The sequence below is a fragment of the Nanorana parkeri genome, unplaced genomic scaffold, assembly GCF_000935625.1.
Source record: "Nanorana parkeri isolate BGI_ZX_2015 unplaced genomic scaffold, ASM93562v1 scaffold871, whole genome shotgun sequence".
In the NCBI taxonomy this organism is placed as follows: Eukaryota; Metazoa; Chordata; class Amphibia; order Anura; family Dicroglossidae; genus Nanorana; species Nanorana parkeri.
In genome coordinates, this window is record NW_017307139.1 from 447,938 (window position 1) to 464,637 (window position 16,700).

Consider the following 16,700-nt stretch of genomic DNA (forward strand, 5'->3'; position numbering starts at 1 on the left):
TCTGTAAAAAAAATGAGTTATGAAAGTATTTTTTTCTATTTATAGTCACGTCCTGAGGGTATAGATGAGTAAAGACACACCCAAGCATCCTCAAGCAGACCTGAAGTGCAATGGAAGAGAGGGGTTGTATCTGGCCATGGTCTATTACATTACAGAGAGCACCGGTGTATGTTGGGAAAGTGGAGGCAAGACTGTGCAGATTGAGATTGTTAGTACAAAGTCCCTCTGTGTTGGAATCTCTAATTTTTGTTGTTGTCCGCGTCTCTGCTTGGAAGATTTATTCTCTTAATTTGCTTTGGTGAATATTATCACAAGAGAAAGTTATGTAAAAACCAAAATGTTAAAATGATCACAAAATAGTAGCAGGGGGCAAAGAATTTTAATGGTGACACCGATGACAAGAGTCTAAAGGCTGCTACACACTGTAGTTTTTGTGTTCAGCTAGTGGGGAAAGAATAAACTCTTCATTCTCCCAGTGTAAATTGAGGAATCCCCCTCCCTTCCTGGGCTATTGAATTCTGACAAACACAGGTGGGCCGCGGTCAGAATACCCGAATAGTGTTTGGCCAACAATTTTCCTTCGATTTTCAGATCGAAGGAAGTTGGGTGGAAGGCTGCTGACAGCGACACCCACGGAGTGAAGCCATTCATCCAGAACCAGACAAAATTCACTCCATATACAGTAATACCTTGGTTTACGAGCATAATTCGTTCCGGAAGCATGCTTGTAATCCAAAGCGCTTGTATATCAAAGCGAATTTCCCCATAGGAAATAATGGAAATTCAGATGATTCGTTCCACAACCCAAAAATATTCATATAACAATGATTACAATACTGTACTGTAATATAATACTGTATAAAATGTAAAGAAAAATAAACCAATTACAGGTACCTTCGTGGCTGGTGTGAGGGGGACAGGAGAGGAGGATTATTGTGTAGGATGACTTTCACTGTCACTAACAGAATCACTGTTATCTCTTGACTCAATGGAATCTTTTTCATTTTGTGAAACCTTAACAAGGAATCTATCCAATGTGACATGTCTCATCGCTCGCACTGCTACAGCCTTATTCAGGTGGTGCTTTTCTACAAAATTTTGCTCTTATTGCAAGACATTTGCTTGTATATCAAGGCAACATTTTTCAGAAATGTTTGCTTGTCTTGCAAAACGCTCTCAAACCAAGTTACTTGTAAACCAAGGTATTACTGTACATGCTTTAGAAGAGATTCCACTCATTTTGGAAATACTTTCTCTCATTTCCTGTCATGTCCTTACAGGTGGAGGGAAATCTTCTCAGTGTAACATAGACAGCAGAAAAAAACCACAGAGAACTGGCAGAGGTTCAAACCAATATCTACTCTAATCAAAAATAACAACTTTACACTAAGGGCTCTTTCACACTTGCATTGAAAATTTAATGACAGAGCAATGCTGATTAACACACCTATAGTGTTAACAAGGCGCATTCAGCAGGCATTTTCAAGGCATTAGGGAGGTGTCACAAATGCTTGCAAAATGGCCTGCAAGTAGGGTAGGGTAAAGTGATGTAGTAAAGGGACGTGACCAGCAGGAGTCGCAGTAGCTGGGCAGGCTTGGGTCGTGGCATCTGCTCTGTCCTCTCACTCTCTGATTTCTCAGTGTTTTCAAAACCTCCTATATCTCTCCTGAATGCCAGTGCAACGCTTGAAAAATGCCTGAAAAGCGCTCTAGGGAGCATTGACCAAGCGGCTCAATAGACTTCAATGGAGGTATTATTCCAGCGGCAATGTCTCCAGGACACGACATGCAATCTATTTTTTGACGCAACGCTGACGCCCACGTGTGAACTTTACTGGGCAGTTTCCATTTGTTTTATTCCACATAGGCTTTAATAGGCGGCAGAGAGGCGTTAAAAACGCCTGGTTTTGTCGCACGTGTGAAAAGAGCCCAGAAATACCTGAGTCATTATGTATCCTTTGCAAACAAGAAAAGTTTAACATGCTGTGTTGTCATTACTGTACAGCTCATTTAGCTTGACTGCAAGAAAAACAATGTAAAGCCCTCAAGACATGCAAAGCTGCAAGAGAACCTAAACATTTAGGCACAGAGTTTCCATTGTATGATCATAAGACTTAAATGAGTGGTATACAGGAATAGAAAAAAATGACTCATTTCCAAATGATTGAAGTTAAAATATCCCCCAATATTCCTTTTGTCTGTATAGATCAAACTTCTCAGCACTCAAAAAGCAGTCACAGATTCCATTTATGTATTGATGAAATGCAGTTACAATTTACAACAAATTAGGCCCTTGTAATTCTCATTGCAATAATGCCAGTTATAAATATGGACACTGTGGTCTGTTCTAGGGGGGAAGTTATCTATGCAATGTTTTCAGCCTAAACTAATGCTGCTATTTCTGACATTACTGCAGCTGCAATACATCCTGCCCTCGATATACATATACAAGCTTCCTAAACCCAGCCAGGCATTAGTACACATGGGTAGTAGCACATGCTCATAACCAGACATGGCACCACAAAATGTATAGGATTTTGACAGAAACCAACAGAACATGACCAGTTGTACATTTTTCAGGATAAGCTGTTGATTGGCTGATAGTTCCCTTAGTGTAGATCATGTGAACAAAGCTTCCATATGTGGTCAAATGGCTGCTCACAGTGGGATCCTGGATCAGTGGTTTCCACATATTATCAGTTTAAGGCTTGTCTGTACTGGCAAATATCTAAAGTAGGTTATTATATCAAATAAAGCACCCTGAGGTGCCTCAACATGCCGTGAGTTGGCCACGTCTTCCTTCCGCTGCTCATAAAACTCTTGCTCAAATATACAGGAAATCAATGAGGGGAGAAATTACTAATTAAAGTTATGTTGAGAACCTCAGAGTGTCTAATACTGGACACTAGCTGCCTGACCTGAAGTCCAAGGCAGGGTAGAGGGCCTGATCTGTCTATTTATGGAGAGCTTCATATGGCTTTGGCCAACAAGTGGATCTGTGTGGTGTAGCTTCATTGTCCCAGCGGTACCAGCTATTTCTCTTTCAAGAACCTGCTGCTCTATGTGTATGTAAATCATAACATTTTAAAGGGACATATCAGGAGAGAAGAACAGGTGCTATGATTGCAACGTAAAGGGGCATGTCTCTGGGCTATCATGTTCATCAATGCCTCCCTGCTTAGTGAGCCATTAACTTGGAACAAGCATGTGTCTATCAATCATCACCACACCAGATATGCACACACTAGTTCCCGGTAAGTAATCTACAAAGTAGTAAAGGAAGAATAAGGAGGGCATCCTAGGTCAGCAATGGCAGCTTCCATATTCTGACAGGCTCTATTTAATTCTTTATTAATATGCAAAAAAAGTGACAAAGTAATGTCAATTGGCATAGAAAAATTATTATTACATACCCTGTGGGACACATTTTTGCAATATTTTAAGCATTTTGCCAAGATCTACTATCGATTCAGGGAAGGACATTCCTTTATAAAGGTTATTTCTTAATTCTTTCTAATTTCTTCATCCAGAATAAAGCTAACACCATCAAAATAAAAGCATTTTTTCATTGGAAAACCCAGTAAAAAGTCTTCTCACAGCATGGTTTCCTAGTTATAAGTAAAGAAACACCTTTTCTAAGTTTAAGATCCATCACCTTCTTTCACACAAGACTTTTTCTGCCATCACTTTTCTCATCTGGCAGTATGACATTGACAAACATCAACACAAGCAGCATTCAAATTAGTCAGACCACTTGCATAAATATTGTATCTAAACACCCAGTAAATTAAAGAAACAGTTCTTGTAAATTCAGTGGATCTCTCATTGCAGTTAACATAAAACAATTTGAATATTTTAAATTTTTTGGGGCGTGGATTACTTATAGTAAAGAGATTTACAAATGGCTGTGCGATACATGGGAATATCCGGGTAGTGTTTCCCAAACACTGGTCATTAGCAGCATTGCATAAGAATCTGGATCTATCTGAAATGCCACAAGAGACATTGGGAGAAGACGTTTATCGCATGCAGTAAGCTACCTCTGGTTTCATAAAGATCAGGTACTTGTAACACTTACCTACAATATTTACAGTGCTATCAACTTCTGGTCTTAATGTAGGACATAGAACTGTATATTGTGAAGAAACTGTATATGCTCCATTCATAAATGCCAGCGGTCTCTGAATAGGTTCCTCCTGTACAAAACACAGAAGATCAAATAAATCTATCCATGCAACATGCATTATGTGTTTCTTATTTCTTCTGATGAGACTATTGTATTAGGGATCATTACTAAAGAAGATGGACAGCACACAAAGGAAAGAATTTGGTTTTACAGATGTAGCTTTCCTATTTGTGAATTTACCACTTTACAGTTTGTGATTCAAATGAAAACTGACGTTCATGAAGTACATCACGGCTACTTTCCCCTTATCAAATACAAAGCTAGAGCTCTTTTAACCTTCTTAATAGTCAAAATGAAACTGGAAATGTCATCACAAAGTTCTCATAGTTCCCCATCTCTGACGAGTGTTTTTAACATGTTGTGGTTCTTTTCTTAAAGAAGAACTCCAGGGAAAAGCCCCACTTCAAAAGGTTAATCATTTTACCCAGAGTTCTGCTTTATGTACTTTGGAATAACTGTATACAGCACCTTAATAAAGAGTAGGACATATTGGTGTTTTGTTTTAAACATACTTGTGAAGCATTTTTTTAAAGTCCTTGTCTGGATCATGAAACAGAAACAAGATTCCAGGCCCAGAAATCCATATTTATTCACAAACACTCAGCTGATGATCACAAAACACATTCCTCATCACGATTAAAGAACTCCAAGGAAAAAATAAAATGTATAACCTTTGCAGTAGGGCTACTCTCGTACTGCAAGGGTTACCTGCTCGTTTCTGTCTAGGTAAAAAAAAAAACTCACCTGAACCATGCAGTCGGCCTGTTCTTAAACCAGTCCTTCCAGCCACCCTCCCCTCCGCTGCAGTGGTCTAAGGTCCTGTAAATCATCACATTATATACACAGTGTATAGGAGGTGAGGACTCTGAGAAACATTCCAATGCTGCAGCGCAGGAAAAGACAGGTTGGAGGGAGTGCTGTGACAGCTGGCCAGCTCGGAGCTTTGGGTGAGTATAACTTTGTTATTTTTGAACCTAGACAAAAACGAGCACACATTATGTTTATTTCTGCATTACCACAACACACTGCACTGTCTCCCTCCAGTCATTTACATTTCACAGGAAGACCCCTGTGAGGAGAGCAGATATATTTTACATGTTTAAGCCATACACATCCAAAACATTGCAATAGCTTCCGTATCACTTTACAAACAGAAAACAAAAATTATTTAGAAAAGCATGCTCCGTGGCAGTCCAACTCCAGAGAAGGGAGGAAAGTTTAGCGCCTCTGCAGTGTTTATTGCTCTCTGTGTCCTTAATGGGGACATTTCCCCTCACTTCCTGCCAGGACAGGAAATTAAGGTACATCTCTCCAAACAGGGATGCAGACAAAACAAAATAATTTTTTCACTACAGTTGGTGGGGCTTAAAACATGTGGTTTCTATTGCAGTCTGTGCTTTCCTGTCCCAGTAACTACTACTCTACCCTCATTTCTTGTCCTGTACTTACAGGTATCGATCGGAAATCTTTCCAGTGGAGTCACAGACAGAAATAAAACCTGTCGGAAATTTTCAATCTTGTTACTCTCTAAAAATGTTGGTTGAAGTAAGGCTTGAAGGATCTGGCATGGAGTGTTTGAATTTTGAACTGGATCATGTAGAACAGGAATCACATTAACCTGCAGTTAATTTCAGCCTATTAATATATGTAAGAATTAATGATAGAGAGGATGCTGTAAAGTCTAATATACTATGTACTTTACCATGTATAAAAACAAAGCCTGTATTTTTTTATTTTCAATGGCTTGCATAAAAATAAGACAGTGGTAAAGTAAATGGTGGTATGTTTATAGGAGCAGCTTTTCCCAGCACAACTGGAGATGCTAAACAGCAAAGTCACCTTTAACAAAGTGCCACTTTCGTGACCATCAAGTAAGTTAAGGTACAAATATTACACATATAAAGGTTGCTTATCATATATGGCAAACTGCATTAGACAATAAAACATCCTCAGTGCTATGGGAATACTGACTCATATTCATGAGATGATAATAGCAGAAAGTACCGGTTGTTATATTCATGTCAGTATAAACACCAAATACCGTGTTTCCCCGAAAGTAAGACCTACCCCGGAAATAAGACCTAGCACTATCTTCAGGGTGTTTTTTTCTGTTATATAAGACCTACCCCGAAAATAAGACCTAGTTCGGTGGTAGATCTCATATTACAGAAATCCCTGAAGATAGTGCTAGCCGCAGCTCCCTTAAGGCACGCCCCCACCTGCCAGCCCGCCCACCAAACCGTTACTGAGCCGAGCGGCTCTTCATCACCCTGACCACAATGCCTTCCGATCGGCTGACAGAGCACCAAGAGCGGCTCCCTGGACGGCATCAGAGCACTAGCCGCAGCTCCCTCCCTCCCGCGCCTGCACGCCCGCCCACCTGTCTGTGGCTCCCTGGACGGCAGAGTGGACAGCTGCAGCCAAGCCAGGTAAGACATCCCCCGAAAATAAGACCTAGTGTCTTTTTTCGTAGAAAAAAAAATATAAGACACTGTCTTATTTTCGGGGAAACACGGTATGATTGGTGGCATTACCAACAGTCATTGAACAATCGTCCATTTGTGGCTGATTCTTCTGTAATCTCCATGGACACCCCAGCCCTTTAAGATACAATTGTCCTGGCAAGGGCTGCCAGGAATTTTGTATGATCAATAGTTTTACTTGGTGAATTAAACATTACTCCTCTGTAAGGTATACAGTATCTATAGCAAAATCTACATATAAAAAAACTCCGGTTACTTGACCTAGATGACCTATTTCAATTAATACAAAGGGATATACATGGTATATCGGAGCTCCAGGGTACCAAACACTTTTTTTCTCTCCATGGGGTAAAGCATGCAGAGCTGGCTTTTACTTCATCCAATGCTAACCCTTATGGGTAGGGTTGGAGGAGGTCCTAGCCAGGGCCGGCCTTAGGCCTTTAGGCGCCCTGTGCGAGAAAGCTTTACAGCGCCCCTCAGTGACCACACCCCTCAGTGGCCACACCCTTTAGTGGCCACACCCCCCTAACCACACCCATTTTCCCAAATATCCGCACCAATTAAAGACTCTTATTTTGTTAAGCCACAAAGAAACATATTAAAAAGCATGATAAAAATAAAACTTTTATTCAAAGGTATTAAACTTGTAGGCACAATATAAGTATTCTTATCAAATAAAACAACAGAAGGTAAACAATAAATTTCAAACTAAAATAGAGTTTATAAAAATAAAGTGTCAGGATGTCATGCCGATCCTTTTTTCAAGTACGTGCATCTAGAAAAGTAAGAATAGAAAACAGAACACAAAACCCGGACTACATGTAAAATGAATTAATTACTATATGTCCGAATATACGAAAAATATATTCAGGTGCATAATAATTTGTTTGAGAATGTGCGGCGGCCATGTTGGCCACCGGCGTCTGTGAATGCGTGCCCCCATCTTGGAGGCAGGGAGCATGACGTTACATGACGCCATCCATGCGTGGCGTCAGGTGACGTCACACGCTGTTATTGGCCACACCATCTTGGTGTATACCTAGATATACACCAACACGTGCGGTATATGACGTCATGCGCCCTGCCTCCAGAACATGCCGTGACTGAATCCAAAATAGCATAAAAAAGTGTTTTGTTTGATGAAACAAATAAAAACTTTTTTAGTTTTCGTTTATTTCATCTGAAAATAATTTTAAGTCTTCGCACTTGTCTAATAATGTGTGTGTGTGAAGGGGGGGGGGGCTGTTTTCACTTTTAAAAAATCATTTTTTTAAATTTTTTTCATAATTTTTTATTTTTGTATTATTTATTTTGTACTGTCGGGGGGCTTTGGGGAAATATTAAGCGGTGAGGGGGAGAGAAGCCGCCCCCAGGACGAGCTGTGTCGGCCACACAGCGCCCTTGTTGCCATGGCGCCCTGTGCGGCCGCACGTCTCGCACACCCCTAAGGCCGGCCCTGGTCCTAGCTCGTCAGTGGGGGAACATCAGGTATGAGGACAGGTTTTATGACATACCCAATTGACTGTTCTCCAAGGCTGGCTTGAGGCAAGTTTGTGGGCCACATACAAACATGACCTAATTCTGGCGATTAATGAATTTGGTGACTATTATCTCATGTCCACGGGTACCCTTAGGTTTGGGTTAATGACTAAAGAACATAAGCAGATATCAACTACTACTGTGTTGTTAAGATTATAGCAGGTAGTGTGATAAAGTAAAAATTCAAACCTTCTCTTGTTTTATTTTTTCTTCTTTTTCTACTTTTGCTCTTTTTCCTGAAAGAAGAAAATACAAAAAAAGAGTTTAGTTTAGTAGGAAGTATAACCTGTGTCATAATAGTCTGCTACTTTGCATGCAGGACAGTCTTATGTTTTAAGTCACAGCTTGGCAACAGATCTATCACAATCTACCCCACTGATCACGGCCATATGACTGTAGCAGACCTATGACTTCACCCTCACCCACATACAGGACAACTAGCTAAATGCATGTTATGAAATATACTGTGCTATTATATAAACTAATATGAAATAAATATCTAAAACAAAAAATTGATGTGCATGACTTAACATGAGAATCTGCAACCTAAATCATTAAATCAAAGACAGTGCAAAGCAAATTCTTGCAAAATAAATAGCTGTGCACAATCATTTAGGTGATAAGAAAATCAGAGTTCATAGTTTCCGTATACACTCAACCCAACCTCATCTTCAAATAAAGTGCAAATGTGCTCATTTCAAAAGTCCTCCAAACCACAAGTCCAGTGATGATCATCAACAATCGTGCTCTTCATAAATAATATGAGTAAACTCAAAATGCTGATCACCATACTATTGGTCAGAAAGTGCTTTGTACCACCAATCCAAAGTGTTTCTCGTAGTGGGGCTCTCTCCACCACACCTCGGTTTGGAATCCCGTTCAGATAGGCGTTAATACTGAGAAGACAAGACTTTCCATAGTGTAAAATCATCACATTTATAATAAACGCATTTAACCCCATCGTGACTGATGACGTACAGTGTATGTCGCCAGCATCAGGGCTGTTTAAACTTGTAGAGCCTGTCGGCTAAAGGGGTTAAAATGACATTCACAATGTAAAGTGCTTTAGTAGTCAGTTCCGTTGTCACAGAGCCTAGGCAGAAACTGGGCTGTCATTTTAAATGCCTTTATTTAAGAAATGTGATTGTTTTACACTATGGAAAGTCTTGTTTCCTCTGTATTAACACCTATCTGAAATTGATTACTTTAAGATACGAGTTAAGGGGTGCTGAATTACTCTCCAAACATGAAAAAAACAGTGAATGGAAGTGAATGCCATGTTTCTCACCGATGCTAAAAAGGAAGGATATGTTTATATTTTTACAGTGACATTTATATTAGTAAAGCTGTTATTCTTTTTTTACTTTAATGAGGCCTTGCTAGGTTATCTCCATAAAAAAACGAGCTTTACCCTGGTGAGCTTTGACCTCCTCCATGTTGTTCAGGTAGATCTCCACCTCTCCATACCAGTTAACGACCGCTTTTCTAAGCTATCCACAGGAAAACTATGTTGTAAGTAATCCTTGTGTGCTCCTGTCTACTACATATGACTAAGTGCTTCCTATAGCAAGTGTTACACAATACTCCTTTCTCCATCCGTCCTGCACATATTGTAGTTAGAGACATTGATGCAATACTTTGTTATATTGACTTGTTATTCAAATAGGTTTCTTGTTAACCTGAGCTCATATGCAAATAATAAACTTTATGGGCTGCAGTCATAATTTTTAAGTTTTTTATGTTTTATATTTGTTACATGTTCCCATTCACAGCGCATAAGATTAAAAAAAAACATCTAAAAACTGCTTCTTGCAGTTTAAAATGCTTTTACTTGGGTTAGGGTTTCTTGACTTCTTGAGGGTTACAATTTCTACTTGCTTCTTCTTTGTAATGTTAGGAGAGGTTTTGAGGCGTTTGTTAACCGTGTCTGTACTGCGTTGGCTCAATTCATTACAATTTGTAAAGTAGATTTGCACACTGCCTGTCCTAACAAAGGGTTAAAGGATTACAGTCCTGGCTTCTGCATTCTATGTTAATGAACTTAATTTCAGTCCACAGTCTTTCTATAAGTACAGATTATAGGTCAACCAATAATCGGATTTATAGGTATTCACAACTTTGTAAAGATTATCGGTCTCGGGTAAATCTACTGATATTAGCAATAATAAAAGGTGGCCATACACTGTGCCAATTTTGGCCTGTTCTTGAGGAACTGGTTTAAATTTGCACACTGGGTGCTGTTTTCGGCACCCTTGCACCCAGCATCCCTCGATCAGCTAATTGAAGGAGCCGGTCGGAAAATCTTTGTACGAACAGAGCTGGCAGCCAATGAGCTGCCGAGTCTGTTCGGGTATTCTGGGACATCGGCACTCCAATGTTAGATCAAATATAAAATCTTTTTATTGTAGAAAAAACTACATCTCACAAAGTTGTGATGACCGTTTCGAGGGGTTCTCTGTGGGACGTTCGCTGTCTGATGAGACCGTGGCGGTTGCTCCGCGTGTTCTAGGGCGTCCTTTGGTATGTGGGTCTGTAGCGCCGTCTGTTGCCGCCAGAGAGCCAGGGGTATACCCTGCTGTCCTGATAGTCTTGGTTCACAAGATTACATTTATCATGTTTCAACTGTCTTTGTTGATCGGCATATGTGGCAATCTCTGATTCTATCTTCTGCAGATCGGCATTAAGGGCGTCTTTGTCAGTGATTTTGTCGCTTAGTGTGAGTTCTTGTCCTGTGATATCCCGGTTAAGTTGGCATATTTGGGTCTTCACTTCTTCAATTACAAGTAGAATATAATTGAGTGAATTTTGGGTGGAGATCTCGCACCATTTTTCACAAAATTAGTTTTTTTGTCGGCCTATCGTGGGTTGGTTGGTAACCCGAAAAGCCTCTCGGGATCTTTCTGGCACGGAAATATTCAGATAAGGATTGACCGTGTAATTCCAGATCTACACGTTTTTTCTTTAATCTTTTAAATTTCCTTGATAAGATCAAATACTGTATCCAAGCCAAAAGCCTTGGCCGTATCGACAGGGAATAGAATCGCCTCTGCCTCTTCATTACTGTATGTGCCTCGATAGCTAGGAAGAGCTGCGTGTATCTGTTCATACGTTTTTTTGTCGGCCAATCGTGGGTTGGTTGGTAACCCAAAAAGCCTCTCGGGATCTTTCTGGCACGGGAATATTCAGATAAGGATTGACCGTGTAATTCCAGATCTACACGTTTTTTCTTTAATCTTTTAAATTTCCTTGATAAGATCAAATACTGTATCCAAGCCAAAAGCCTTGGCCATATCGACAGGGAATAGAATCGCCTCTGCCTCTTCATTACTGTATGTGCCTCGATAGCTAGGAAGAGCTGCGTGTATCTGTTCATCCATAGGTGGGGTGTTCCAAGTTGGTTGTGAGTTGCGTTATGAATGAAAAAGTTTAAGATAGAAAATAAGGCCTTCTCAGGCTGGATAATCCGCAGGGGTGCTGGGTAGTGCCAAAATCGGACTAGATCCATGAACCCATCGCACTCCTGACCGTTTGTCTCCAATGAAAGAATCTGGGTGCTGCGGTGGTCGACGGACGGCAACCGTCATGTAACAGCAGGAAACAGGGACACCGGCACTCCAATGTTAGTTCAAATATAAAATCTTTTTATTGTAGAAAAAACTACATGTCACAAAGTTGAGACGACCGTTTTGGGGCACACAGGATCCCCTTCTTCAAGCAATGACATGTGGCAAACAGTGCAGACACAAAACACTTTAAATACCAAACACCCACAAAGCAAAAATCAATCAAAAAGCAATCCAGTGATGTCATAATGAGAATGCCAAAATCGGACAAGATCCATGAACACATCGCACTCCTGACCGTTTGTCTCCAATGAAAGAATCTGGGTGCTGCGGTGGTCGACGGACGGCAACCGTCATGTAACAGCAGGAAACAGGGACACCGGCACTCCAATGTTAGTTCAAATATAAAATCTTTTTATTGTAGAAAAAACTACATGTCACAAAGTTGAGACGACCGTTTTGGGGCACACAGGATCCCCTTCTTCAAGCAATGACATGTGGCAAACAGTGCAGACACAAAACACTTTAAATACCAAACACCCACAAAGCAAAAATCAATCAAAAAGCAATCCAGTGATGTCATAATGGCGTCACATTCCCGCCAGGAACAGTTCAAAATACAGTTGTAAACATTGGATGTAAACACAGGAGGTAAATACAGGTATCGCCCAAGGTTTCAACAGTCACAATGCGCAATCTAAGGGTTATAAGAGAGCCATATTAGATATGTACCTTACATTCTGTCTCCTATGTAGAGAATGAAGCGGTGAGAGTACCGCTGTGTGCCGCTTGGCCGGCCCGTCCTGATGTGTAGGGAGAGAAGGCTCCATGATTACGCGCTCAGTGACCACACCCCTCGCTGCCCTATTGGTCAGAAGCGTTCCACATGGTACAGGCTGGGTTCCGCCCTACTTGCGGTAACCCAGCAACACTTGGCGCCTGATCGGCTTACACGTACGGGAGAGCCGTAGTATCGGTCGTCATTGTAGTGGCTCGCTGCCGCTGCATGCAGGGTTACTGACAGGGGAGAGGCAGGGTGTCAGTGAAGATAGTAAAAGACCAGCTGTTTAACAAGGCTTGTGTGCTGGGCTCAGAGTCACTGTCTAAGTAATCTGGGGATCAATTACACTCGATGTTAACAATGAAAATGATCATGTTGTTGTCATACAAACATAAAAGGTCCTGTATGGGAACACCGGGCTGAAAAAAGGAAACACCAAGTGTCTCTGTGAAATTAACCGATACCCTTGGAGAGGTGACCAGTAAGTACCAACAAAGGGACAATCACAAACCTAGGCTGTGGTAGAAACCACCCAAGGGTTTTTGCTTTGTGGGTGTTTGCTATTTAAACTGTTTTGTGTCTGCACTGTTTGCCACATGTCATTGCTTGAAGAAGGGGATCCTGTGTGACCCCGAAACGGTCGTCGCAACTTTGTGGCATGTAATTTTTTCTACAATAAAAAGATTTTATATTTGAACTAACATTGGAGTGCCGGTGTCCCTGTTTCCTGCTGTTACATGACGGTTGCCGTCCGTCGACCACCGCAGCACCCAGATTCTTTCATTGGAGACAAGCGGTCAGGAGTGCGATGGGTTCATGGATCTATTCGGGTTTTCTGACACAGCAGGGATTCCTTGATACATATCTCCCCCCCCCGAAACGTATCATGTATAGGGATGCTGTGGATGAGAATTCCAGTCTGCCACTCACCCTGTTAGATCATTGCTAAAATTAAATTAAATACACAGAACAGAGCGTGACTGAGTGACAATCCTAAATCAGATTTTTCAGACAAATTCCTTCAGAGAAACAGAGCCTTGCCCCTTCCCCTCAAGACAGTGTAATCTGGTATGCGATTGGGAGTAAAAAACGAAATGCATAAAGTAGGAAATGAAAATTAGGATTGTGAAACCCACTGAGCTAATAAAAAAAGAAGGGAAGTTATAACAAAGACAAAACTGTAAGCAAATATGGTTGTTACTATGTCATAATATGTATTCCTGAAAACGCTATGGATGCTGATCCTGCTATTCAGCTGCCCTACTGCAATTATAGATAAGGAGAAACTGTACCCAAATATATAAAGAAAAAAACTACACCAGTGCTGAACAAGGCTGTCAATGGCTTTAGCATAAGATATAAATAAGCACCAGTTTAAACCTGTATCCTGAATCCGGTCCGGTCACTTTTTTCCTAATACATCACTGCGGATTTTAAAGGTCATCAAGGCCAGCTAGGGTGCCTTCTGGCTTTTTCAGGGGAACCCCCTTTAAAAACTATACCAGACTTCTATCTGGGATAAGAATCTTGTATGGATCTAGAGGGGCCACACCAGGGGTGTGGAAATTTTTGAAAAAACTACTTGTCCAAGGGCTAAAGCGGGGGTCAAATCTACTTGTCCTTCATGACAATCTACTTGTCCCAATACAACAACAAAAAGTTTTAAAAGTTTAAAACTAGGGATGCACCAATACCAGTTTTTGGGTATCGAGTACCAATAGAAGAGATCGGGCCAGATTTGATCGGGTAAATCCATTTTCCCGTATTACCTGGGAAAGTGAACTTACCCTTTAATGCACATTGTGTGTGTGAGAGAGTTCTGCTGCCCAGGTACCACAATATGGCACACAGTGAAATGGCAGCAGGACTCAACAGTCGGGCGATAGGAATTCCACACCCCTGCACACAATTTCTTTTAACATTTTAGACTGGGGTGCCTAAAGATTTTGCATACTAAAAGGTGATGTGATCATAAAAAGGTTGAGAAATGCTGATCTAGGCACTTTGCAGAAAAATCTCAACAACTAAAACAAAGTAAGTCATTTATAATCCTAAATGTATAAACATTACAATACGAATGTATAAACATTACAATACGAACAGTATATTATTAACGCAGCAGCCTTCTCACTTGGTGGTACACATACAGGTTACATTAAACCCTAAGCACTCAAATAGTTTAAGGGCTATGAGATCAGGACCAGTACTGCTTGATTCTTGACAAGTCTTTAAACTCTTATGTTGTGTATGGCTCTATGTTCTTCCTGATTTCAACTGAGAAATCTCCAAAATGACTATGTGTTAAGCCAGTGATTTCTTTATGGTTCTATTACATCTTAGCTTTCTTTCATCTTTTAGCACTTTAATAAAGTCAGAGCAGTGAAACAGGTTTGATTCTAGTTGCTTGGGACTGTGTGCATCATTTACGCTTGGTTATTAAATAAAATCATGGCCTCATTCAGTTCACTGAAATAAAGAATGTCTAAACAGTCCCACAGCAACAACATTAGATTTAAACCCAAGATATTGACCACTCAGACACTTCCCTGAAAAGAAATCTTCTTTATGCACCTAAAACTCCTAAACATCTACACTGCTTCCTCTTGTATACCTTTCATACCAGTCAATAATACGAGCAATGTAGCCCATGAACGTTAAAGAGCTTTGTAGAATTATATTGTGAAGCAGCACTGATTTTTATAAGGCCAGGTTCACATCATTTTCAGGACCAGATCTGGAACGCAGTGCATTGCGGGATTGCAGCGTTTTTGCCGCATTATGGAACTGGTTTTTAAAAACTTAAAATAGGCTTTCAGGTGCGTTCCAGTGCGTTTGCATGCGTTTTTGATGTGATTCCACGCGTTCCAGTGCATTCCTGACCAGACAAAATGAGACCTGTAGTATTTTTCTGGTCTAGTCTGGAATGGACTGCGCTGGCCAGAAATAGCATGGGAACACAGAACCTGATTGCTCTGCTCATCATAACATTAATGTACTCAAAAGTATCTAACACAATCATTGCTACAAATTGAATGACAGGTCACCAAAGTCAAAAGGAAACATCATAGCATACCTCTCTTTGAAGGTCTTTCTGCTACTGGTATCATCCGGTATACTCTAAATGCATTATTGCCTTTCTTCATACTCTTGTCCTTTACTTCTTCTATATCTGGTAACGAGTTCATTGCACACCTAAAATTCGCCTTCCATGTCTTCGGATCTGGCTTATCTACACCGGGCTGATACTTCCCTACCAATCAAGAACACAAACAGATCATATGATATAAATATCTATAGCAGGAGTTCTTAAAGCTGGCCATACACTGGTAGCTTTTATATGAAAAATCTCATCAGAACATTCGATAAAACCATCAGAGACTTGAAGAATGTAATTTAAAATTTAGTTTGGCTTTAACATTTGATTTTGGAATGAATTGAGATTCCTGAATGAAAACCACATTTACTGTCAGAGTTTTGTTCATCTGAGAAAAAGATTCCATCCTGCTCTTTCCATTATTATTTATCACTAAGCTTGGAAACGATTGTCGATTTGACCCCCATTAACTATTAGAAAATCAAACATTCTAAAAATAAATATTTTTGAGCAAAATTCTACTAAAAAATTCCCATGACTATGGGAACCAAATAACGGGGGCATGACACTGAATCTCTGAATAATTTCAAAGAAGAGATTAGAACAGATTTGAAACAGATTTCTCTGCATTACTTAACCTGAAATCAGTGTGGAAGAATTGACTTGATGTGTCAAGTGACACACAAGGATCCGGCAAGTTGTTCGAACATTTCAGTAGGTTCTATAGGCACAGCGCAGTGCAATGCGCTGAAAAAATACACTGCATGCTGTACTTTTTTTCAGCGCCCACCACCACAAACACAGCCATCTGGAAAATAGGCAAATTGACCTGTCTTGCATTGCAGCTGCACTGGAAAAAACAGCCAGCACAGCTACAACACATTGGGTGTGAACGAGCCCTAAATGTAGTTAGATTCCATGTTTTGATTGCACAAGAAAAACAGCAAAAATACCATTATTTTTAGCTTTTGTATAATGTATAATGAAATATTATATGAAATATGATAACTTTCTTATGTTTTTGTTCAGCTGTTTTAGGTTATTTATACATATA

General features: G+C 40.3%; 1 protein-coding gene across 1 annotated transcript in view; it reads right to left on the minus strand.

Annotated features, from left to right (window-relative positions):
* Positions 1-16,700, minus strand: part of IRF2 (interferon regulatory factor 2) — a 74,671-nt gene that overhangs the window by 10,706 nt on the left and 47,265 nt on the right. Inside the window, exons 4-6 of the mRNA XM_018565667.1 lie at positions 15,626-15,802; positions 8,398-8,444; positions 4,073-4,196 (exon numbers count right to left, since the gene is read on the minus strand). Of these exons, the coding sequence (XP_018421169.1) occupies positions 4,073-4,196; positions 8,398-8,444; positions 15,626-15,802 (348 nt within the window). The remainder of the gene's footprint in view (positions 1-4,072; positions 4,197-8,397; positions 8,445-15,625; positions 15,803-16,700) is intronic.